General features: G+C 41.1%; 1 protein-coding gene across 4 annotated transcripts; it reads left to right on the forward strand.

Annotated features, from left to right (window-relative positions):
• Nucleotides 1–665: 665 nt before the first annotated feature.
• On the forward strand, nucleotides 666–23,340 carry RWDD3 (RWD domain containing 3). Of its 4 annotated transcripts, none has more exons than XM_030325788.1 (4): nucleotides 666–942; nucleotides 20,022–20,509; nucleotides 22,457–22,572; nucleotides 22,671–23,340. In XM_030325788.1, the coding sequence occupies exons 1-4, from the start codon at nucleotides 894–896 to the stop codon at nucleotides 22,783–22,785; spliced, it is 768 nt and encodes a 255-aa protein (XP_030181648.1). In that variant the 5' UTR covers nucleotides 666–893; the 3' UTR covers nucleotides 22,786–23,340. The 4 variants fall into 4 exon arrangements, with proteins under 4 accessions (XP_030181648.1, XP_030181647.1, XP_030181650.1 ...); XM_030325787.1 differs by lacking the exon at nucleotides 666–942 and adding an exon at nucleotides 13,091–13,190; XM_030325790.1 differs by lacking the exons at nucleotides 666–942; nucleotides 22,457–22,572 and adding an exon at nucleotides 13,091–13,190 and having other exon boundaries at nucleotides 22,671–22,786.
• The last annotated feature ends 685 nt before the right edge of the window (nucleotides 23,341–24,025 follow it).

The following is a 24,025-nucleotide window of genomic DNA, read 5'->3' on the forward strand; positions in this document are numbered from 1 at the left end:
AGTGGACTATTAGCAATCAAAAAGAATGAAATCTTGCCATTTGCAACTACGTGGATGGAACTGGAGGGTATTATGCTAAGTGAAATTAGTCAGAGAAAGACAAAAATCATATGACTTCACTCATATGAGGACTTTAAGAGACAAAACAGATGAACATAAGGGAAGGGAAACAAAAATAATATAAAAACAGGGAGGGGGACAAAACAGAAGAGACTCATAAATATGGAGAATAAACTGAGGGTTACTGGAGGGGTTGTGGGAGGGGGGATGGGCTAAATGGGTAAGGGACACTAAGGAATCCACTCCTGAAATCATTGTTGCACTATATGCTAACTAATTTGGATGTAAATTTTAAAAATAAAGAATAAAATTTAAAAAATTAATTTATAAATTAGGTACAAGAAGAGATTAAAAACAATAATGATATGGGGCACCTGAGTGGCTCAGTCAGTTAAGCTTTTGACTTCAGCTCAAGTCATGATCTCACGGTGCTGGAGTTTGAGCCCTGAGTCAGGCTCTGTGATCACAGCTCAGAGCCTGGAGCCTGCTTTGGATTCTGTATCTCCCTCTCTCTCTGCCCCTCTCCAGCTCTCTCTCTCTCTCTCTCTCTCTCTCTCTCTCTCTCTCTCACACACACACACACACACACACACTCTCTCTCTCTCTCAAAAATAAATAAACATTAAAAAAATTTAACAAGCCAATAATGCTAGAACAATTATAATGCTATAACTGTAATAAAAGTTATGTGAATGTGGTCTCTCTCCCTCAAAATACCTTGCTGTGTGGGACTCACCCTTCCTGTGATGATGTGAGATGACCAGATGCCTGCGTGAGGACATGCGGTGAGATGAGTGACCTAGACGGGTGATGGGGTGGCTACTGACCTCCTGATGATTCGTCAGAAGGAGGATCATCGCTTGTCCACAGCGGTTGACCCAAGTAAGTGAAACTGCGGGAAGCAAAACAGATAAGGGAGCGCTACTCTAGTTTAAGTCCAATAAGAATCAGGTGCCTCTGGGGGCTCAGGCTGTAACCGAAACATTCCTATGCGGGCTCAAGTAAGTCGGTAAGGCTCAGACTTTGGGTTGAAGGTGTGTTAGAAGGAATATTTTATTATCACTAGTAAAATGTGTAAATGTATTAAAACTGTGAATTGTTACAGTAGTGTGCTTTCTGTTGCAGGGGATACAATCCCAAAAAGAACCCGCTAAGGCAAAGAAAGGGTGTTAAGCATGTTAGGATTCTGGGGTATCTCACACAATCGAAGAAGAGCTGCATTGCCAAATCAAGATAAAGTTGTTTTCAAGAACAGCCTGAACAGAACTGAATGCTGCTAGACTCTCATTCTCTCTCTCTCTTCTTTAAGCTTCCACTTGGAACTTCTGGGGATGGTGGAGTAGAGGTGTTACTCTACAATTACAAACTGAACAGAGAACTGGTTCTGAACTCAGGTTTGGGTGCTTGTGGTTCCAAAATCAATACTTGAGAGAGAAGTAATGATGGAAAAGGAAAGATTGTTTTATTCAGGAAGCTGGCAACTTGAGAAGATAGTGGACTTACGTTACCAAGACAATATTCCCAGTCTGGGGGAAGACAGAAGGCTTTTTTTTTTTTTAAGTTTTATTTATTTATTTTTGAGAAAGGGGAGAGAGGGAGCGAGGTGGGGAGAGAGAGAGATAATATGCTAAGCAGGCTCCCCACTGTCAGTGCAGAGCCCAACGTGGGGCTCGAACTCATGAACTGAACCATGAGATCATGACCTGAGTTGAAATCAGGAGTCGGAGGCACTTAACTGACTAAGCCACCCAAGCACCCCAGTCAGAGGGTTTTAAAGGGGGAAGGCATGGAAAAAGGGAGGGGGACTACTGGCAGGAGAAGCAGGTGCCCAGGCAGTGAGTTGTATGTTGACCTGACCCTGAACAGAGTTGGTGGCAGCCATGACAGCTGTCGTCAGACAAATGTAGTCAGGCCTTATTTTCTGGCAAAGTCTGGTCCTTCACTCCTCAAGGCCAGTGGTCTGCAAATCTCAAGGAAGGGAAGTTAGTTCCGCTATAGACCAAGGAGTGCAAGCAAGCAAGGAGTGCATAAACTTGAAGCAAGTTAACCCTTAAGACTAGTTGGAGTGCTGGGGCTCCTGGCCGGCTCAGTTGATAAAGCATGTGACTCTTGATCTCAGGGTTGTAGGTTTGAGCCCCATGTTGGGTGTAGAGATTATTTTTATTAAAAAAAATTTTTTTTAATGTTTATTTATTTTTGACACAGAGAGAGAGACAGAGCATGAGCGGGGGAGGGGCAGAGAGAGAGGGAGACACAGAATCCAAAGCAGGCTCCAGGCTCTGAGCTGTCAGCACAAAGCCCAACGCGGGTCTCGAACTCACAGACAGAGAGATCATGACCTGAGCTGAAGTCGGACGCTCAACCGACTGAACCACCCAGGTGCTCCTGGGTGTAGAGATTACTTTTAAAAAATGACTAGTTGGAGTGCTGTTATGGGGGAGAGGTAGGCGAAGAAGTTACTATACAAAGATCAAGAGCTTTGGGGGTCAATCAAAACTAAGTTCAAATTCAGCTTTGCAAATTTACCTATTTAATGGCTCTGAACAGACAGAAGTCAGTTCAGCAATAACTCTCTCTCAGACTTTTTGGGGAGAATTACATGTATTGATATACATAAGGCACTTAGCGTAACACTGGCCTATAGTAGCTACTCAATAAATAGTATTATTGTTATAGATTTAATATTCTTTCCTGCCTGCTCTTTCATCTCTCCCTGGCTGAAAAGCTAACATACAAAAGTTGCAAAGATCAGCTTTAATGGCATCTAAGATGCCATCACTTGTAAGATAAGCCATTATTTTATGCACCATTAAAAAATACGATATGCTGCCAACTATACTACAGCTCACTTTCTAATCACTTAGAATTTTTCTTTATACTTCTAGGGGCGCCTGGGTGGCGCAGTCGGTTAAGCGTCCGACTTCAGCCAGGTCACGATCTCGAGGTCCGGGAGTTCGAGCCCTGCGTCGGGCTCTGGTCTGATGGCTCAGAGCCTGGAGCCTGTTTCCGATTCTGTGTCTCCCTCTCTCTCTGCGCCTCCCCCGTTCATGCTCTGTCTCTCTCTGTCCCAAAAATAAATAAACGTTGAAAAAAAAAATTAAAAAAAAAAGAATTTTTCTTTATACTTCTTGAGAAAGCTTTTTTAGACCTATTTAGACACATTATCAAATACCACTATTGTGCATACATAAAAAGGAAACTATAAGCAAAAAACCGGTTAAAATATTCCTGAAACTCCTTCACATTCTGTGTCTGATGACTGTGAATCAACATATCAAGTCAGAGGCATCCATGCTTGTGTTTTTCCACATGTATCATCCTTTATTCCATCAAGAGCATCAGTGAGATGCATTTCTTTTAAAGAAGTCACTTCCAGGGGCGCCTGGGTGGCGTAGTCGGTTGAGCGTCCGACTTCAGCCAGGTCACGATCTCGCGGTCCGTGGGTTCGAGCCCCGCGTCAGGCTCTGGGCTGATGGCTCGGAGCCTGGAGCCTGTTTCCGATTCTGTGTCTCCCTCTCTCTCTGCCCCTCCCCCGTTCATTCTCTGTCTCTCTCTGTCCCAAAAATAAATAAACGTTGAAAAAAAAAAAAAAAAAAAAGAAGTCACTTCCACTAACACTAGTGTTCTAGAGTTTTTCCCAAATTGTTAATACCATCCTGCCATTCTGCAAGTTCTGAGACTGCTGCTTTCATGATCTCGCCAGAAATCGTGGGATCAAGGAAAACATCCAAATTAATGCATGTGCAAGCCATATCGATGTCGGCTGCCTGGCCAATAGCCAATGCAAAGTGCCATCAGTGGTATTAAAATTCTCATCTTCAGAGTTGTTAAAATGTGAAAAATATGTGCATCTAAGAATTGAGGTACAAATGGTAGATAGCCCATGTCATTACAGGTCCCTCACTTAGAAAAAAATGTCTCTATAAAATTATTTGAAATAGTGAGCTTGCTCAGCACATTAAAAAATATTTGAATAATTCCTCTTTAGTCCATATAAAATGAAGGGTACTTTTATCAATCACATTTTCTTTTTTGTACACCAACAGGGAATGATAGGCTGAATTTTAGGCTAAAAACAACTTGCCCTAAGTGCAGGAATGGTTTTCTTCAGTTCTATTAGCATCCTACTCATGGAGACAAGCTGGTGCCATTTGAAGACACTCGAAACCTGCAGCTTTTTCTTGTCATGATTTGTTCTTATAAAGATCAAGCAGCAGCAAGGCTTAAAGATTTTTAAAAGAACAACTTCGTTCGGTTTTCAAGTTGAGGGCATACTCAGCTCAAATTCAGGAAAAAAAAAAGAATCTTATAAAAGTATTATGAACTTACTAACCTGTCTTCTTCCCCCAGTACTCTTTTTTTTTTTAAACTGTGATATACTATATATAAAATAAAATGCATAGGTCTAAAAAGGTACAGTTAAAAGTCATAAACTCATGTAACAAGCACCCCAATCAAGAAATAGAACATTTCTGGGGCACCTGGGTGGCTCGGTCGGTTGGGCGTCCTACTCTTGGTTTCAGCTGGGGTCATGATCTCGCAGCTTTGTGGGTTTGAGCCCCACATTGGGTGCTGCGCTGCTTGGGATTCTCTCTCTCTTCCTCTCTCTGCCCCTCCTCCACTTGTGCTGTTTCTGTCTCTCTCAAAATAAATAAATAAACTTAAAAAAGAAAAAGAAAAAAAAAAAGAGAACATTTCTATCATGACAGAAAAGTTCCCTGGGCCCCTCCCCAATCATTAGCTCTGGTCCCCTTCAACGTAACATGGTCTTTTAACTTAACTCACGGTCAACAAAACCGTCACGGTCAACAAAATCACGGTCAACAAAATATTGTTGAAAAAGAAAAGAAAAGAAAAGAAAAGAAAAGAAAAGAAAAGAAAAGAAAAGAAAAGAAAAGAAAAGAAAAGAAAAGAAGAAACTTCTTAAGCGATCATGAGTTATAGGGTAAAAAATCTGTTTAGTAACTTAATTTTAATTACTACATCGATGTGGTTATATACAACTAGCCTGTCTTCAAGTGACTTTGTTATTTTTTAAATGATTAATATTAACTGAGTAGTAAATAAAATACATACCCTAGTCACACACACAGGTGGAAATATGATATATTTTTAGCCAGGCTGGATCAGGTACCATGTAGTGTCCCATTTCAGTTCAGGACATAAACACTATATAGTTTTACCTACCCTATGAATTCCAGACAGCCCAGCAGTCTCAAAGCTTTATATTGTATATTAGCTGTGATAATTACTTTAAAATTTATTTTTTCTTTGCATATGATAAAGTGAAGTGGCAACTGTGGGAAACTATTACTCAAACATAGAATTACTATAAAGGTGATAATATACTTCTCCTGTTCACTTTCCTGTATGAAACTGTTGGGTATTAGTAGAAATAATCCACTCTTTATTGCCCATTACCTCATCACTCTGAATGTGATCCCAGTAAAGACACAGGTAATAATCTGCTTGCCTAATTGTTGATGTGTATTTACATGTTCAAGGGCTAATAAAATCTGGTGGGAATCGGAGTAGAATAAGAAAAAATGAACTACAGTCTATTTACTTTGACACTCTAACTCTGGGTTCACTCATTCTTGGTTTATTCCACAAATATTGCATGCCTTTTAATGCCAGCCACTGTGCCAATGTTGGAGATACAACAAAAGATAGAATAGCCAGACCAGAACCAAAGACAATTTTGGACAGAGTCAGGGCTCATAATTGTCCACCCAGCAAAGAGTCAATCACTGTCCAGAGAGCTAGGACAACCACAGTGTCTATTACTCATCTCATGAAAGTCATTCTCTACTGGAGTTACAGACACGTGAGCAATTACAATGCAGTCTCGCAAGTGTGTAAATACGATAAGTGGTGGGCCCTCAACTCAGACTCAGAGGGAGGGGTGCAATTCAGATGTAAAGAATGAGTAAGAATTTACCAGGCAAAGAGGTGGGAAAGTATCTTATGAGAAAGAGAGAGGAGACAGGACGAAGTATTTGGTAATATGATCCCAATAGTAGGAACCCTGGCTATGCTTCTCCTTAAAGTATAAAGTTCCTTTTAAAACTAAACAAGCTATCAGTGAAGAAATTACTGGCCAATTAAGGTTTCAAACAGCAAAGAGAATCACATAAATAGAGCAGGATTTTTATCTGAAACAATAGACCAAGTATTCCAGCTCAACCTTCCTATTCTAAGATCGTTTGTGTATTTCTAAGGGAGACCCTTAAAAGGGTCCCTTCCAAGTGATAAAGGTGCCACAAAGGAATTTTTTTTTCTTGCTTTCTTGACTTGGTTTTTCTCTCCATAGAAAATAGAACAAAACAGAAAAGTGAAAACAGTAGGGAAATACAGAAACCCTACCACAAAGGGACTATTGTCTTGATCCAGATTGTGTTAGAAACACTAGCAAACCAATGCTTCTCTGTTCCAATTGCTGGGAAATACATCACTGTCATTATGAAATTCTTGAGATGCAGGCAGAGAATCTCACCTACTCCCATGATTTCAACAGACTGCAGATTACCAAATGACTTACCTCTCAAAACCTATCACCTGTACTCCACTACAACTTCTGAGAGATCTGTGTCAAAAACCATTTCCGTGGGACCTGGCATAATACTAGGCACATCGTAATGAGCTCAATAAATGCTTACTGAATGAAAGTAAAGTTTTATCTTCCAGCCATTTTGTACTCCAACTTTCCTCCTTGTAGCCTATGTTGGAGAATGTCTAACATGATGGCCAAACCAGGACTCCTCAGCCTTCTCTGAAAGCTCTCAGTTTACCTGGCAGGACGCTTATCGCCTGGTCCCAGGAAAGGTTGGTGCCTCTCCCAAACTGCATTTGGAGCTTCTGGAGGACAGTGACTGCGTCTTATTCAGTCAGGGAATGCCTGAGAGCTCCTAAAGTCACTAGCATATAGTAGGTGCGCCATAACTCTGTTGAATAAGAAATTGTATAAAGAGTTTATACACTTTGCAGTGAGCTTATTTGTATCACGAATACTCACTGAATTCCTAATTTGCTAGGCACTCTTTTAGGCATGGAGGGTACAGAGGTGAACAAGACTGATAAGGCCCCGAGCTTCATGGAAATCAAAATTCTCATGGAGACAGACAATCAGCGGGTCGGACTCTGTTTTTGATGTCTGGCTGCTGACAGCTTTCAAGCCCCAGCCCTCCCTTTTCTCTTCTGTTCCACCTCCAGACAAGTGGGTAAGAAAGTCTGGGCACTCCCTCCCTTGTTCAGGCCACAGAAACCCCAGGGAGGCACAGGAGAATTCTAACCCCGGACCCACCCCCTAACCACAGTGAACAGCAGAGCCATTTGTCCCTGCCTTCAGTTAGGCCATTTTGAATTGCCCTGCTCTTCCCAGAAAGCCTCAGCATGTGAGCAATAAACCCTTTCAGACCCTCCTGGTGCATGTGTGTCCTCATCACTTTGTACATCTGAACCACTTTGGTGGTGCTGGTGGGGCACCAATCCTGTTTTCTGTGGAGCAACCACGAGACACATGTAAACAAATAAACAAGTTGATTTCATATAATGGTAAATGTTATGGGAAAAATAAAACAAGACAATGAGACAGACAGTGAGGGGTGGTCGCGGTCAAGGGATGGAAAAAGGGTAAATTATGTGTGTGACGACTTAATCTCTTGACTAAAACTCCACTTGATGTGGTGGGGACTGCCAGCTGCCTCCCAATATTTTCCCTTTCTCCATAATAAGAAAGGAATAATAATAATAATGGTTCATTTCTTCCTCTACTTTTCGCCTGATACATGGCCTCTCAGTAAAAATGACATTTTCCAACCTCTCTTTTTGCTGGGAGTGGTCATGGAACTAGATTCTAGTCAAATAGATTGGACAGAATCCTATTCTCCTGCCCAGATATAGACTTGGTGCTTGGAGTTCCGATGGCTGCCCTGCAGCACAGCACGGCATGCACAGGGGATCAAAGCTGTGCAGGGTAGGGCCACCGAAGGGAAAGACAGTAGGTCCCTACGCTGTGGGATACCCCAGCGCTGCCTGCCTCCCTCCTCTTGAACCTTTAAGACAAAACCACTTGTCTCTTGTTAAGGGCACTGAAGTTTCAGGTTTTATGCTTTTTCTTAGGAATGAATCCTAAGCCATACATTTGTTGAACACATGTATGTGAACACATATATGAACTTTAGAACCTGTTATCTTCTTTTCTTTTCCCTTCCCTCCCATTTCCTCCCTTTCTTTTCTGTTCTTTTTTTCCTTATGAGCAGTATGCAAAACTCAAATATCTGACGTATTTTCTATTGAATACATTTTAGAAATTAACTGTTATTGTAGAGAATATAAAATACATGAGAGTAGACAGAATAAAATACCGAATCCTTCTGCACCAAAACTCTGCCTCACCAATTATTAATCTATGGTCAACTCAGCCACATCCACACTCTAGCTTCTCCCCATCTTCCTACATTATTTTGAAGCAAATCTCAGATCGCATATTATTTCCAAATGAAGTTTTCAGGTCTCTCTGTTGCTTAAAAAGCAGATGAAGCAATATTCTTCTTTTAGAAATAAAGCCAAATTTTAACTCATGTTCTTCTTTACCTCATAAAAAATCATCCTTTCTGTATCATCTTCTGAAGTGTTCCTATTTCCCAGCTCTTTGCTCCTCCTCCATTCCTCTTTTTCTCCCTCATTCCCTTGTTCCCTCCCTCTCTCTGTATCTAATACATCTTTTGCCTATAGGTCCCCCACTTTTAAAAAAAAAAGGAAATCCAGGTCTAATTTTCCCATAGATGTGGTTCTTTGATCTACCTCCCTCTTTCAATTTTCAACCACAGAGAATCTATTTTGCCAAAATGGCAGAGTTTCCTCATTTATAGTCCCTTTATGAGTCTGAAAGGAAGGATTTTTAAAAAGTCACATAGTCTCCAAACTAACCCCCCCCCTTTTCCTCATAATAAAAACTGGCTACATTGTTGTACAATGTGAGAAAATATAATTAATAAGAGGAATCCAGTTACAGTAATTGCCAAAGTATTGGATGTTATTTTAACTATACAAACTCTAAAACCCTAATGGTACTGAAGACTTGTTTTTATAAATTGATAAGGCATTGTGGACGTGGGCCATGTGGATGTTTTCCCACAAAGCAAGCTGGAACTGTTTTGCTATCACTCATGCATAAGAAGCAAGCGTGTCTTTCATAGGCAGAGTGTAACCAATCTTTTGGAGTTAAGTACAGATTATCTGGACATGGCAGAGGCAGATCTTGCCACAAAATGGTATAAGAGTCACTGTCAAATTCTCATGGATTTTATTTGCTCTTATTTTGTTATCTTGGTGAAAAATAAATTTTTGACTTTCACACTGTAACAGAACGAAAAGAGCTATGACCAATCAACACAACTGACTTTGTGTACTTTTGGAAACCTACGGTGTTCCCAAGCGTTACAAACATATTTCTCCTCTGGGAACTTGTGGGAGGTACACCCATTGCTTTCACCTATTGATACTAAACTTAGCACCAATATGGAAATGTGGTGAAAGAACCTGTAATTGTTGCTCATTGTGTTTACCCAGCTAACCGAAGACTTAAGTCTTTGAGAACAAGGTTCGTTGCTTTCATCTCTATATTTCAAAACACTCAGCTCGTAGGGCCAGACCAGTCAACAGTCCAGATGTGCCCAAGAACGTTTTGTGAAGTAAGTAAATACAGAAAAATACAGAAATTCTTTAGACAAAACCAGTAGCACAACTTAACTGAAGTTCAGGTTCATTTAGCATGTTGGCATTTAATGCCTCTTTTGTTCTTTAAGTGGTTCTCGATCTCTCTCTTTTTAAGTTTTTATTTTAATTCCAGTTAGTTAACTTAACAGTGTTATATTAGTTTCAAGTGTACAATCCTCTGGGTGGTTCTTAAAAGCATTTTTACTTGTCTTATAGTTATGATCATTTTCCTTACCACGTCTCATTACTTCAGTATTTAGCTTTTTTGACATGATACTAACATTTAACCAACCTTTCCTAATACTCTTTTTTTTTTTTTAATGTTTATTTTTGAGAGGTGGGGAGAGGCAGAGAGAGAGGGAGACAGGATCCAAGGCAGATTCCACAAGGACAGCAGAGGGACGGATGCAAAGCTCAAACTCACAAACCACAAGATCATGACTTGGGCCGAAGTTGGACGTTCAACTGACTGAACCGCCCAGGCGCCCCTCTCCTAATACTCTTTTTTTTTTTTTTTTTTAGTTTTTTTTTTTTTTCAACGTTTATTTATTTTTGGGACAGAGAGAGACAGAGCATGAACGGGGGAGGGGCAGAGAGAGAGGGAGACACAGAATCGGAAACAGGCTCCAGGCTCTGAGCCATCAGCCCAGAGCCTGACGCGGGGCTCGAACTCCCGGACCGCGAGATCGTGACCTGGCTGAAGTCGGACGCTTAACCGACTGCGCCACCCAGGCGCCCCTCCTAATACTCTTAAAATTGTGTGTTCCACTTCTATGCCCAAGTGGGGTTTGACTTAAAATTTCAGATACAGAGTGAGTATTTAGATCTACACACTACTCACGATAAAGTGAATAGAAGTGTTTTCCAAGAGAAGTTAAAGGAACTATCTCCTGGGCTAGTGGTTTTAACTGGAGATGAAAGATTGAAAACTTCTCCCCCTTATGGTCTTGGGAAAACAACTATTTAGAAAAGTTGTATGTATAAATAATATTCTAGCCACCCATACACTGTTTGAGGGAGAGGAAGTGGCAGAGAGAGAGGCAGAGAAAGAGACAGTGATCTAACTAGACATTCATCCACATGTCTAGACATTCATTCCACATTTAAATATTTAGAATTTTCAGTAGCCTGTGAATACAAGAAAATTTATTACATTAAGGTAGGCTTTAGATATTTGACATGTAGCTGATATTTTCATAGTGTGAGAAATATCAAGCTGACATTATACTTTCTCTGTGATGATTACTTCCAAATGTCAGAGAGTAGAAACTTATTCATGGGATTTCAGGGCCTTAGGATAGTGTCAATTTAAAAGACATTCACATCGACTTCTTTTTTATTTAAACATGCTAAATGGAGGATGAAAAGCAGGTTAAGAAATCAACAGAGAAAGGAAGAGCAAAGAAGAAACCTATTGACAAGAAAATTTTGAATAGATTGATGTACTCTTACATAAATTTCATGGAATCCTAGCTGACAGCAGCCGTCCTGATTGTCTCCTAATATTTCTGACAACTGGAGTCTTGCTGTTCACATTACTTCACTCATATCACTTACGTTGAATTTGGGAAATTAAAAAAAAAGATACGAACTATTTGATTTTTTTATAGACCACTTTTAATAAGTCAAATAACTAATATTTGTATTTTAATACTGACATTAGACTTTAAAATTAAATAACTTAGTGATATTTTAAATTAACAATTTATTCTTTTGTTCACCAAACTCCTTAGAAATTAGTTATGAACCTACTGCACTGCTGCTATTTTCGAAATAACTCAAAGAAATTTAAAGAATTATTATTAAACAAATTGGCCACCTCAGAGATAATTGTGAGTTTAAATAAATCTTTGTCTTTCCAACTATGCATGGCAGTGCTCTTAATTACTTGGGGTCATGGAAATCCCATGGCAGGGCATCCTGTGAAATGCATTTCTCCCGCAGTCTATCTGGTTAGATTTCCTTTCTGTTTTTGGAAGTCAGCATCTTTCCTTTTTAAAATCCCTCTTTAGCAACAGTGGTAATGATGTTGAGTATGGTAACATGGATTCAGAATCTTAAAACCAGTCCCTTTTGTTGTGACTTCTGTAGGTCAGTGACAGGAGTCACTGTGTAGCCATCTAAATTCTCTGATTCATCTTACAAAATGTTATTTCTGATACAAACAAAAATTGTGGAACTTCCAAGAGCTAGACCAGCTACTTCTTGGCGTTGCAAAATTTTAAATTGTTATTTGGAAAAACAAAAGGACAAACCAAACATGCTGACTGATAGAACTATCACAGAGGATCACTGAAATCTTCTTGTTCACTAAATCAAAACTGGAACAAAAGGGATTGATAATTCTAAAACCCTATTGGTATTGCTCAAATTCTTAAACTGAGGTGCTGGATTCAAGGATGATCATTACATTATTAAGCTTTAAGAGTCACATGTTTTGTAAGCATCGAATATCACAAAATGAATAATACTGAAAAGCCAGCGATTGCTACATTTACACACTTGATTGTACCCCAAAGACCAAGGAGTCTGGGCTATCCCCTGTAAAGGCAGGAGACAAATGGGGAAGGTGAAGACGTTAAGAGGCCTATCCAGGACCACCCCAGTAACATCCGTAGAATGGCAGGACCGGCAGGTCCAGCCCTCTGCTTTTGCCGCGTTGAGAGAAAGAGGTCCCAGGAATCCAGCCCTGTTCCAGAGTCCCAGCGCCAGTTACAGCTCAGCATCTGGGGTTGTTACTGCCCCGGGGCCTTTTCCGGGAGTCCCACGCTGCCAGGGTCACTGCAAGCTTCATCGGACAGAGTCTCACCTGCTCTGTTACCTCTCATGTCCCCAACACCTACTTCAATTCTGAGCCGGACGAGGGCTCACCTCCCCGCTGGTCACTTTCCTGCTTGTTTTTGTCTCCCTAATCGCCAAAGTTCCTTTCGCCCAGACTGTTCTCTACCCAGGCAGCCTAAGGCCAAGTCTGGGAGGGAATGGTGGGCGTTCAAAGCTTTAGCCTGGGCTAAAGCTAGGGGATCTTGGGCTTTGCCGGGAGGCCTCCTCCCTCTGTCAGGAAAGCAACGGGTGAGCTGCACGATCGCCGCAGGCCTCCGGGAAAAGTACCCCCAGAACGACCGAGCCTCGTGTCCGGAGTCAACCAGCAGGAGCTTGTGGGCGGGACTCCTACCGCCGCAGTCCCCTCGCGGTCCAGCGCGCGGGAGAGGCGCGGGGCGCCCCCCAGTGGCTGCCCAGCCGCACCGCTCGGGGCCGATGGAGGGAGGGATGGCGGCGGCGGCGGAAGGGGAGGGGCGGCGGCGGCGGCAGCGGCGGCGGGGTGGCCATGGCGGAGTCGGCGCGGGAAGAGCTCTCGGCCCTGGCCGCGATTTTCTGCGGGCCCGGCGAGTGGGAAGTGCTGAGCCACTCAGGTGACTACCCCGCGCCGGAGGGGCCGGGCGCCCTTCCTCCCCACCACCGCGACTCGGCTCCCTGCCCCGGGGCCCGCCCTGGGGGACCCGGCTAGTTGAAGGACGGAACGACCCGCCTCGGGACCGGAGATGTGTGGGAGATGGCGGGAGAGTGAGGAGCCCCCCCCCCCCTCCGACGTGAACAGTGGCGCGAAGCGCTCGCCAGCCCGCCCCGCCCCATGGCACCGGCCGAGCGCTGGGCCCTGCCCCCGGAGCGCGCTCCCCCGCGCTACCCCGGCCGCCCGTATCGACTTTAGATCTCACCTTGGAAAGAGGCCTACCCTGACACCCTCTGCTTAAACCCAGCCGCCCCAAATTGCATTTTGTGCTTTGTAAGCTCTGCATTATTTCCTTCAGGGCATTCGCCATGGTTTTAACTCCATCTGGGCATTCAATGTCCCAGCTTACGGGATGGCAGGCACCCTGTGTGTTACGTAATCACAAAACTCCACGGCCCCAGGACAGTGCCAGGCATACGGTAGTCAGTAAATGTGAAATGAATTTTTGAATTCGCCCAGTGCTCTATCCAAACGTTTTCTCGGTCATGTTTCCAAGTTGATTGCTTTTTTGCTTTTTTCTAGTCCACTGAAAGGTGGCTGTCTGTTGCTCTTGGGGACTCGAACCATCAGCTCACGTGTGCTGATTCCCTGTAAACACTGACAAGGTTTCAAAGACACCGCCCGTGCCCTCTAGGAGCTTACAGTCTAGAAAGGTTCTTTTGGCTATTTTTTGATGATAGTTAAAGCTAATTCTGTCCCTGTCTGTGACTTCTGCTAAGTAAAAACCAAAACTGCAGATTATGAAAAAGTGCAGGGATGCAGATAATTTTGTTTTCATTTAGATTTTAAATACATTATGTACATTTTTTGGCATGGGATTCAGCCTTCTGTTATATTTCAGCAACTATTAAAATTGCCTTTGTGGCCATAACTTGGTTGACCTTTAAGTAGGTAGTCTAAAAATGGTCTGGGTGTTGTGAGAAAGCCATCTAGGACTAAGGTTTCCTGGTATCGTCTGGTGGCCTCTTCACACAGGAAGCCAGAGCTGGGCCTTTTCGTTTATTCTTCCTTGCATCGCCTGTGTTCATGTGACCACTGCTCTGTTCCAGACACTGAAGCAATTCGGATAACGGAGCTTTATAATCCATATGAAGGAATTTACTTGTAGTGTTTTCTTGTCATCCCATTTCTTATTGGATAGCATTCATAATTTCTCATCATCTTACTGTCTCCATGTCTCTTTTTATTGGTAATTACTTCTGTCTGAGGCAGGCTATTTGAGAGATCATCAGTTTTCCTAAGTTCCTTCATTATGACTCAGCTGGGAATAGCCTGGAAAAATGAACATATGGTTTCCCATCACACCTCCAAGAGGATGAAATGGTAGTGGGCTGAGCGTAAGACGCTGCTAACAGGTCAGAGAAAACCCAAAAAAGTCAGCATAGAAAGAAAGCAGTTTCTTAATAGTGAGAACACTGTGGGCCCTTTATCTGCTGTTAAATTGAGCATGACTTTCAAGCCATGCCTCCTAATTAATTTAATTCAGCGTTCTGGCATCAATAAGTAATTGAATTATAAAAGAATTCAGTGTAACAACTTAGGACATTTTGTTGCTGAAAGGTTCGTTGGAGAATAGAACAATTCAGTGACTCAAATAGGGATGTTTGATGTTCACAACTGGGAATTCAGGGTAAGGTAAGGACTTCTTTAACAGACCACAATAAACATACAGTGGGCTGCTGGCTGCCATTCTCATAGTCACTGTTAGCTTGGGTTGGAGGATATAAGCTTGATACCAGAATATTCTTAACACCATCACTTCCTTTCTGGCCTCCCCGCAAATATGCTGCTTCTTGTTTGCCACTGGAATCAGGAGAACATCATGGGACATTGTGGGTGGGATTGTACTTCCTGAATGAGGTAGCCCAGGAAGGGTTAGGCTGTCAACCCAAGGGTCAACTAAAAGGCCTTGAGATTGAAGAGGCTGAATCACTGGAATCAGTTAAGTTGGCCTAATTTGTGCTGGGAATTTCAGGGAAGTTAAGCACATGGCCTCTTTACAAAGGTTATAGTAAGCTTATAATAAGAGGCATCAGGTATAACTGTTCTCTTACGGATACGAATTATGTAAACCCTCACACTGCTGTCTACTAGGCAGGGCTGTGGGTAGATCAAATCAGGAATATTCTGCCCTTCCCTGTACAGTGCAGTCGGGCCAGGTGCCAGATTTAATGGAGTCACCTACCGTGTACCTGATACTTCAAGTGCATCGAGAAGTTCACAGATGCTCAGGCTGGTTAAGTAGCCACCTGGCACCAGAATGTATGGACCCTTGCACTGTATCATACTCCTTGATGGTAATGGGGCTGCTGCGTGAGGAAGATAATTCTTAGCAAGGATAACACTTGTGAAAGAGCAATAATGAGCACCCAGAGAAAAGAGATGGGTATGACCCAACTTTTATTCAGAATGATTCTGAAGGGGAGTGTTGTGCATGTATGTGCGTGCACACCGATCAGAGGAGAGTGATACTGTTATAAATCCTCATTTTCCTGATGAGATACTTGAGGGTCACAGATTGTATTGCTGTAGTCGGTGCTCATTATATGTGAAGTTGTATTTCTAGAAATTATCTTGCGGATCAAAAAGTTGTAAAATGGGAGGTATGTAAGACTCAATAGCATATAATATGCTTGCATGGTAGCTTCAGAGTGAATTTTTATATTCTGCTAACACTCATGTTCAGATTGGATTGGGCCCTCTTGCAAAATGAATCATGACTGTCACCCACTGACCCCTCTAAATCTGCTCAGCTCTGTTTCCTGCTGTTTGTCAGTACTGAGCTCACCTCTGTAAAACCAATTCAGCCTTGAACTTTACTTCTAAAGGATGGGATTGCCACTTTTAGCTTCCCTTATTTTTAGTTTCCCTTTTTCCTTTTTTCTCTAACCACATTTTAAACACCTAAAAACCCAGCTGTAACATAAAAACAAGCACAAGGGGGACGCATGCTTGTGGTGAGCTGCCTGGGAGCAAGAGGAAAGAAAACCCTGTGCAGTGAAGTATCAGAGGATACTGGGGGCCTCTTATCGGTTTTCTGAACAAAGTCTTACTCTGAGGATATTTAAAAATTGAAAAATAAAAAGCAAGTATAAGGAAAGCCAGTTGTATATGGTTTCTTAATGAGTCTAAATGAATCTTGAAGAACTTCTGTTAGATTGTTTACACTTTCCGATGTCTTCTGTTATTGGACAGCATTTATTAAGTTTCTCTTGTGTGACTATGAAGTAGGGGAAAGCCTTAAAAGTAACATTGCTGTGGAATTTCGTGTTCAGTTTTTCTAGTTTGAATTTCTGTTGTTTGGAGTGTGGTTAGGTATATAATTTCTTTCATGTATTTGTAAGGAAGAATAAGGTTTGAAACCTATTTTAGTTTGTGTTTTACTTATGAAATTGATACACTTATTATAAGGCAGAGTGACTTATTTAAAAAAAAAAAAAAGACTAGGGAATTTGTTAATTCTCAACCAGAGGCAAGACCTACATGTTTTGGTGGGGTCTTTAGATTAAAATCGTTTTGGGACTTAGGAAAATTTTGGTTTTCTAGGGCAAGCATAAGTTTTCTAGGGCATAGGTGTTTATTGACAATGATGAATTTGTGAGTTAAACTTAATAACGAGTTTTTTGAGGCCAGGGAATGGCAGAGCTTAGCATTAGATTTAGAGCATGATTATTTTTCTGTTAATCGCTGTTTCTAAGCTGTTAATAATCTTAAAGCAGATAGAGACAACTTTGTTTTTTGAATCTCGTTTTTTAACGAAAAAATCAGATTGACAGTACATGTGGTTACATGAAAAATTCTGACTTGAGAGACACCCAGTTTAGTTGCATGTACAAACCAAGGCAGATATGAAATGGAGGGGTAATATGCATACTTCTAGAGTTTTAGGAAGAAAACGAGTTTTTAAAAGAATATGTACTTTTATTATATCAGCAGAGTGGTGTATGTTATTGGGCTTTTCGTTTTCCTGCAGCGATAATATCATTTTGTGTAATTTTAGTTTGCAGCCCCAGTGTGTGTGTGTGTGTGTGTGTGTGTGTGTGTGTGTTGGCAGGGGGGAATGGGCAGGGAGTCACTGTCACCAAGAAGACCAATTAGGAAGAATGTTAATCCTTTCCAGTTTTTGAAAGACTCAAAGCAATTTTCCTTCTAAACATACACCCAATAATTTTACAATTTTCTAAGACAAAAGTCAGGATTTCTCCCATTGCTTTTCTTTTTGCTGACTGGGACCAGAAAATTACTAGGAGAGGAAAATGAAAATTGGTAAGGATTTGAATGGCCAGCTCAATAGCCTTTTCATACTTTCTCCCTGGACTGCTTGTTTCTGTTAGTTGGTTATCTGCACTGGGGAGGAACAGGTGGGTACTTATATGACAGGGATTGGAGAACACTGTGGGTTTCAGAGTTTTGTCAGAAAGAGATCCTGGCTCAAAGGGAAAAGCTTGCTTTGTGGGCACAGGTATAGTATTAGTTTCCTGTGGCAACTGTAACAAATTTCTGAAAATGTGGTGGCTTAAAACACATACTTGCTTTTATAGTCCCAGAGGTCAGAAGCCTGAAATCACTTTCACTGGGCTAAAATCAAGTGGTCAGCAGGGCTGTGTTCCCACTGGGGACTCTGAGGGTGAATCCATTTCTTTGCCTCTTCCAGCTTCTATAGCTGCATTTCTTGCACCCCTTGGCTCATGATCCTCCTCTGTCTTCAAAGCTGACATCATGGCATCTGGCTTCAGTGACTATATTGCCTTCTGTGGTACAATCTCCCTCTTCCTTACTCTTATAAGAACACTTGTGTTATATTTTGCGCCTGTCTCGGGGTCGTTAACCTAATCACATCTGCAAAGGCCCTTTTGCCATGTTCTGGGGATCAGAACACATGCATCGTTGGACCATTGTTCAGTCTCGCACAGGTAGCAGTGACTTCTGCACCTGTGAGACCCATGGTGACGAGCTAGCCACATAATGCTTAGAGCTGTGTAACTGTAAAATGAAAAAGTTTCTTATAACTTGTAAAATTACTTCTTGGTTGTTGTCTAAAAAGAAAATTGAGATATTCCAATGTGAAGAAAATAGTTCATTTGGTTCAACTGTAGTAATTCTGGTATGAAAGTACCACAAAATAAGTTCAAAGTACCATGGGAATCATAAGACAGATTTTAGGTGAATATTTGTTGACTGATGAATGTATGAAGATCTTCAAAAGTTAAGCTTCCCCTCGAGAGAAAAATTGGGCTCCCTAGAGGTTTTCTGGAGAGTTTATTCACCCTAATGGTTATACGTTGCCTGTAGGTGTATTTATAATGCCCATTTCACATAGTGAAGTGTACTGATCTGACATATACGGACCCTATTTAATAATAAAATATTTTAAAAATGAGGAACTGGCCGGAAGAAACAAGGGTTTTGAGAAATGTGATGGATCGTAGAGGAATGTACTAAAATTTAGAGAATTTTTCTTTATACAGTACACATTTTTCTTATGTCAACAAATTTTGGCTGTATCACTTTAATACGATCTTTATAATGGTTACCATTTGTGTTTCTGGGTGGTATCTTAAAATAGTAGTGCTTTGCAGCTGATACTGAAGAGTCTATTAAAAACAAAAAACAAAACACGACAAAAACCTCTGTGCAGCAGATATGTTTGGTCCTGTATGAATCAATGTCTGTCACAACAGCTTCTGTATTAATGGGATCAGATGGCTAGAAAGCCGTTTTAATGTTCCGTTTGGTTCTCTTAAGGGAGACACATTCAGGTTCCAGTTGTTGAGGCTGTGGGGCAGCAATCCAGGTATGAAAATGAGAAAGGTTTGCCTGCCTCTCTTGTGAAGGAGAATGGAACGAGGGCGTGTGGAGAAAGAAGTAGGGGTAGAGAGAGGCAAGTCGGCTTCAAAGAGATCCGTCTGCACCCAGTTCTCTTCTACTCTGCTCTTCTGATCTGTGTGCTGCTTGCCCCCTGCAGAATGAATCAGCCTGACGTTTTATCAACTTTTTGAAAAGTGGGGTGAAGTGGTGTGGAACACATCAGAGGGGTGAAGTGGAGCAAATCTGAAAGAGAGCAGAGTGTTTCATCTCCTATCCTGTGTGTGCTTCCCCCCTCCTCCTTCTGGAGCCAGAAAGGGCTGAATTGATGTCCGCCCCATTTTAGTTCATCTTGCTACCTTCATGTTGCACTGATACTAATATATTTGAAGTAAGAAAAGAGCAGGGCCGGGCAGTTACTGTATCATGCACAGTCATCGGTTTCTCTGCCCTTGCAACCACACAGCATCCCAGTGTTTGCTTTGACTTGAATTTGCCCCAAAGTGACCTTCCTTGAACGTACTGTATCACTTTTTAATTAATTACTGATTTTATATATACACAATACTGTTTCTCTGAATGTTCATATGAGTTTATTACGAGTTTCCAGAATTATAACTAGGTCTGGGTGGGAAAAAAATCTGTGATGAGAAACCCTCTGGGAAATCTGAATAAAAATGGGGCAATAGCCGGTGTAAATGCCAGAGAAGTCCTGGGTGCTGGTATGCATGAATCCATGAGTATATATGTATGGCTGAAGGAGATCATCTGTAATTCACAGCTCGCTTGGTATTCTGTGTCTCTTCGCAAAATAACTCAAGTTTTCTCATGAAAAATAAGTAGATCTGGAAACACAAATTTTGACTTCTTAGTGTTCCATTCAAATCACATTATGTATAGCTAATAATTATTTTTGGGTGCTTTCCAGAGACAGATGGGACCGTGTTCAGAATTCTCACAAAAGCTGAAGGACTTATGGGTGAGGATGTACCTTTAGAATTGCTGTTCCACTTACCGGTAAATTACCCGTCGTGTCTACCTGCCATCTCGGTTCACTCGGAACACTTGACCCGGGCCCAGTCCATGACCGTGAAAGAGAAGTTACTTAAGCAAGCAGAGAACCTTTTGTCGGAACCTATGGTTCATGAGCTGGTTCTCTGGATTCAGCACAATCTCAGGCACGTCCTCAACCAACCAGAAACTGGAAGTGGCCGTGAAAAGTGTACCTTTGCAACAGGCACGACTGTGGATGATGGACTGTGGATGACTCTTTTGCATTTAGATCACATGAGAGCAAAGACCAGATATGTCCAAACTGTTGAAAAGTGGGCTTCTGATTTACAACTGACAGGAAGACTGATGTTCATGGGTAAAATAATACTGATTTTACTACAAGGAGACCGAAGCAATATCAAGGTGCCAGAAAGTTTAATGTTGAATATGAATTTGGCTATTTTCTGCCAAAATGGTGTTAATGGATCTCTATCTTCTTAGGAGTGTCTTTAACTTCTAATTATATCTACAGACTTGTAAAGCTTGAATAAGTAGATGATATTTGAAAAATCATTCCAGGGGCGCCTGGGTAGCTCAGTCAGTTAAGCGTCTGACTTTGGCTCTGGTCTTGATCTCACAGTTCCTGGGTTCAAGCCCTGCATCAGGCTGTCTGCTGTCAGCACAGAGCCTGCTTTGGGTCCTCTGTCCCCCTTTATTTCTGCCCCTCTCCTACTCTCTCTCCCCAAAAAAATAAATAAACTTAAAAAAAATCATTCCGCATAACAAAAGTAAGGGGTTATAAAAAAGATCTCTGTGGTGCATGAATGTTTGTAATTAGCTTTGAGCCTTAACTTTATAAATGTGCATGAAAAGTTTGTGCGTGTTTGTATTTCATTCTTTGGCACAGCACGGTGTCTATTTGTGGGTAGTCTGTGAAAGGTTAAACTTCTTGGCAGTTAAAAACACATTCTGACACTTTAATTTGGCTCCTCTAATACCTGGAAAGAGGCGCTGGTCCTTCCTAAGGAGGATTTAGTGTTAGTGGAAGTAGAATCGTTAGGGCTGTCAGCTTGTCACCACCCACCTAACTTTTGCTTTCCACCTGACTTGTCTCAGCAGCTGCTTTCAAAATCATCATCTTCAGATTTTCCATGTTCAAATTCTCAACTCATCTCACCTGTTTTATGTGGTACCAGACAAGGAAAGCTGCTTATTATATTTTATATCTTGAAAGCGCTACAAATCACTTAATAGGTTTTGTGCTTTCAGATAGGTTGGGTCAAGAATACTTACAATTGAATTTATTCAAAACCGATTAAGCTTGCACAACCTATAATCTGAAAGATTTGTAAAATAACTACCTAGCTTTTTTTAGGGTGGGCGCTTATCACAATACGTAATTGGTATTTGGTTAACCGGATGAGTGCTGGGTTTATAGCATACAGATACCACAAATAATTAAAGCTTAATCTAAATCTTGGTTTGAGGTCTGACCAAAGAGCCAGGTGTTTTAAGGTGATTTATAGTATATCTACAAAACTTGATATTTCAAGTAAACTACTGACTGACAAAATGAATACAAATTAATTTCCGTGTTCGTATTTCCCTGAAAGTCTCAGATTTTTCTTTAAGCCAGCTCAGGAACGTTAGTCTAAGCGCAGCTGTTCTGCAGATGTTCTGCAGATTGGATCCATCAATCAATTAGCAAGTATTTATTCATTTGACTCGAACTTTGCTAATGTAGAGAAATTACACTTTTTAAAGAGTTCTTTTATTATTATTATTATTATTATTATTATTAGCTTTCCCTAAAATGCCACTTCATGTAAATATCTCTGTTCAATTTTCTAAGATTGCATATCAGGGTGGAGAATTACAGGTACATATTTATAGATGCCATGCCATTTGGAATGGCAAGTGCTGTGTGCCTGTTAACCTCCTCCAGACATGGAAGTAGTGACATTAATGGCAGTAGTTGGTACTATTAATTGTGCCATAGCTGTGTGTGGCAGCCTCTCTGAGTGCTTTGCATGTATTAACTCATTTAACCATCACAGCTTCCCATGAGGTAGGTGCTGTTATGAGTACCATGTCATGGAGCAGGCTCTGAGGCACAGAGGGGGTAGGCGGCCAGACTGGAATCTGATCTAGTAGGCTGCATGGTCCAGATTTAAACCTGTGTAGTTTGCATCCTTCCACCAGCATATTATGCTGCCTAGTGTAGAAAGACACCATAGCCCTCTTATTGCTTGATTCAAAAAGGGGGTACTCTACGTAGGAAAATAAACCTGCAGATTTATGGCTCCTTTGAAACTAGGACTTTGAGATTCAGAGTAGCATCTGTTTTTAATGTACTGATTTATCATTTAGGAATACCTGATTCTTCAGAAAACCTCCAAAGTAGATGTGGACTCAAGTGGAAAGAAATGCAAAGAGAAAATGATTAGTGTACTGTTTGAAACAAAAGTACAGACAGAACACAAAAGGTATAATTTAGTACTATTGCAGAACGAAAAGTAACTGAATCGATAATTATACTCTGACAAATCTAGGCATATTCATGAGTTTCTCTTGTATAATGCAGGTTTCTGGCATTTGAAGTCAAAGAGTATTCATCGTTGGATGAGTTACAAAAGGAATTTGAAACTGCAGGACTTAAGAAGCTTTTCTCCGAATTTGTGCTTGGGCTGGTAAAATGAAATGGAAGACAGGAATCTTTTAGTAAGATAGCAATGGTTTTTTGTTTTGTTTTGTTTTGTGTTTCACATTGGGTTTTGGGAATGGCTAATTGAAATCCTCACAAGGGAACAATTTTAAAGTTTCTCTGAAGCAAAATGATAGCTACCATTCTAACTTCAGGAACAAAGCCCAATTTTGTTTATGGAATATTAAACAGTAAAAACATCCATGTATTCTAATTTTTGCCAGCAAAGACTAGGTTCAATAGATGAAATGTTATTTGCAAGATAAATATAAGATGATGATGGTAAATGAGCCCTTGTGTTTGTATAGCAGATTTGTTTGGAACTGTGCAATTTTCTGGCTAATTTTCTTGTAATTAAATGAATTTTTTTAAAGGTTTGTTTTCGTGTTTACTTTTTTCATGTTTACATTTTTAGCATTTGATCACGATTTTCCCCCATTCAGCTTATTATATCTAATGTTTTAAGTTGAATGTTAAGAAAAATATAACACTGATTTCTTTGTGGAAGTGCATGAATTGTTAGCTTAAATAAAATCAAAGAAGTTCTGTAGAACTTGATTTATGATCGCTTCCTTTGAGGTACCAGATAGCACAGTACCTGCCAGTTACAGGACTAAAGACTCTATTTAAATTAAAATTCTTTTTTGAAAAATTCACCTTCTGGTTTTACAAGGGGAAAACTGTTTCACACAAAATGAACTTGACTTGTTGGATGGAGGAAATGATACAGAGATACCACTAAAAAAATTTTTTTTAATGTTTATTCATTTTAGAGGGAGAGAGAGAGAATGTAAGCAGAGAAGGGGCAGAGAGAGAGGGAGACAGAGAATCTGAAGCAGGCTTCAAGCTCTGAGCTGTCAGCACAGAACCGTACGCGGGGCTTGAACTCACAAACAGCGAGATCATGACCTAAGCTGAAGTCAGACGCTTAACTGACTGAACCACCGACTGCGCCCCAAGATACCATTATTTTATTTCTTAAGAAATCTGTTAAAGTATGATAATCTTAAAATATATTTACTATAGGGGCGCCTGGGTGGCTCAGTCGGTTGGGCGGCCGACTTTGGGTCAGGTCATGATCTTGCGGTCCGTGAGTTCTAGCCCTGCGTCGGGCTCTGTGCTGACAGCTCAGAGCCTGGAGCCTGCTTCATATTCTGTGTCTCCCTCTCTCTGACCCTCCCCTGTTCATGCTCTGTCTCTCCCTGTCTCAAAAATAAACAAACGTTAAAAAAAAA

Source organism: Lynx canadensis, chromosome C1 (assembly GCF_007474595.2).
Source record: "Lynx canadensis isolate LIC74 chromosome C1, mLynCan4.pri.v2, whole genome shotgun sequence".
Lineage (NCBI taxonomy): Eukaryota > Metazoa > Chordata > Mammalia > Carnivora > Felidae > Lynx > Lynx canadensis.

Excerpts from the sequence above, each read along its gene's own strand:
- RWDD3 (XM_030325787.1), top strand. The coding sequence starts at position 13,106 with ATGGCGGAGTCGGCGCGGGAAGAGCTCTCGGCCCTGGCCGCGATTTTC. Across the intron at positions 13,191-20,021 it reads GGAAGTGCTGAGCCACTCAG|AGACAGATGGGACCGTGTTC; the intron begins GTGACTACCCCG and ends GGTGCTTTCCAG. Across the intron at positions 20,510-22,456 it reads GAGACCGAAGCAATATCAAG|GAATACCTGATTCTTCAGAA; the intron begins GTGCCAGAAAGT and ends TTTATCATTTAG.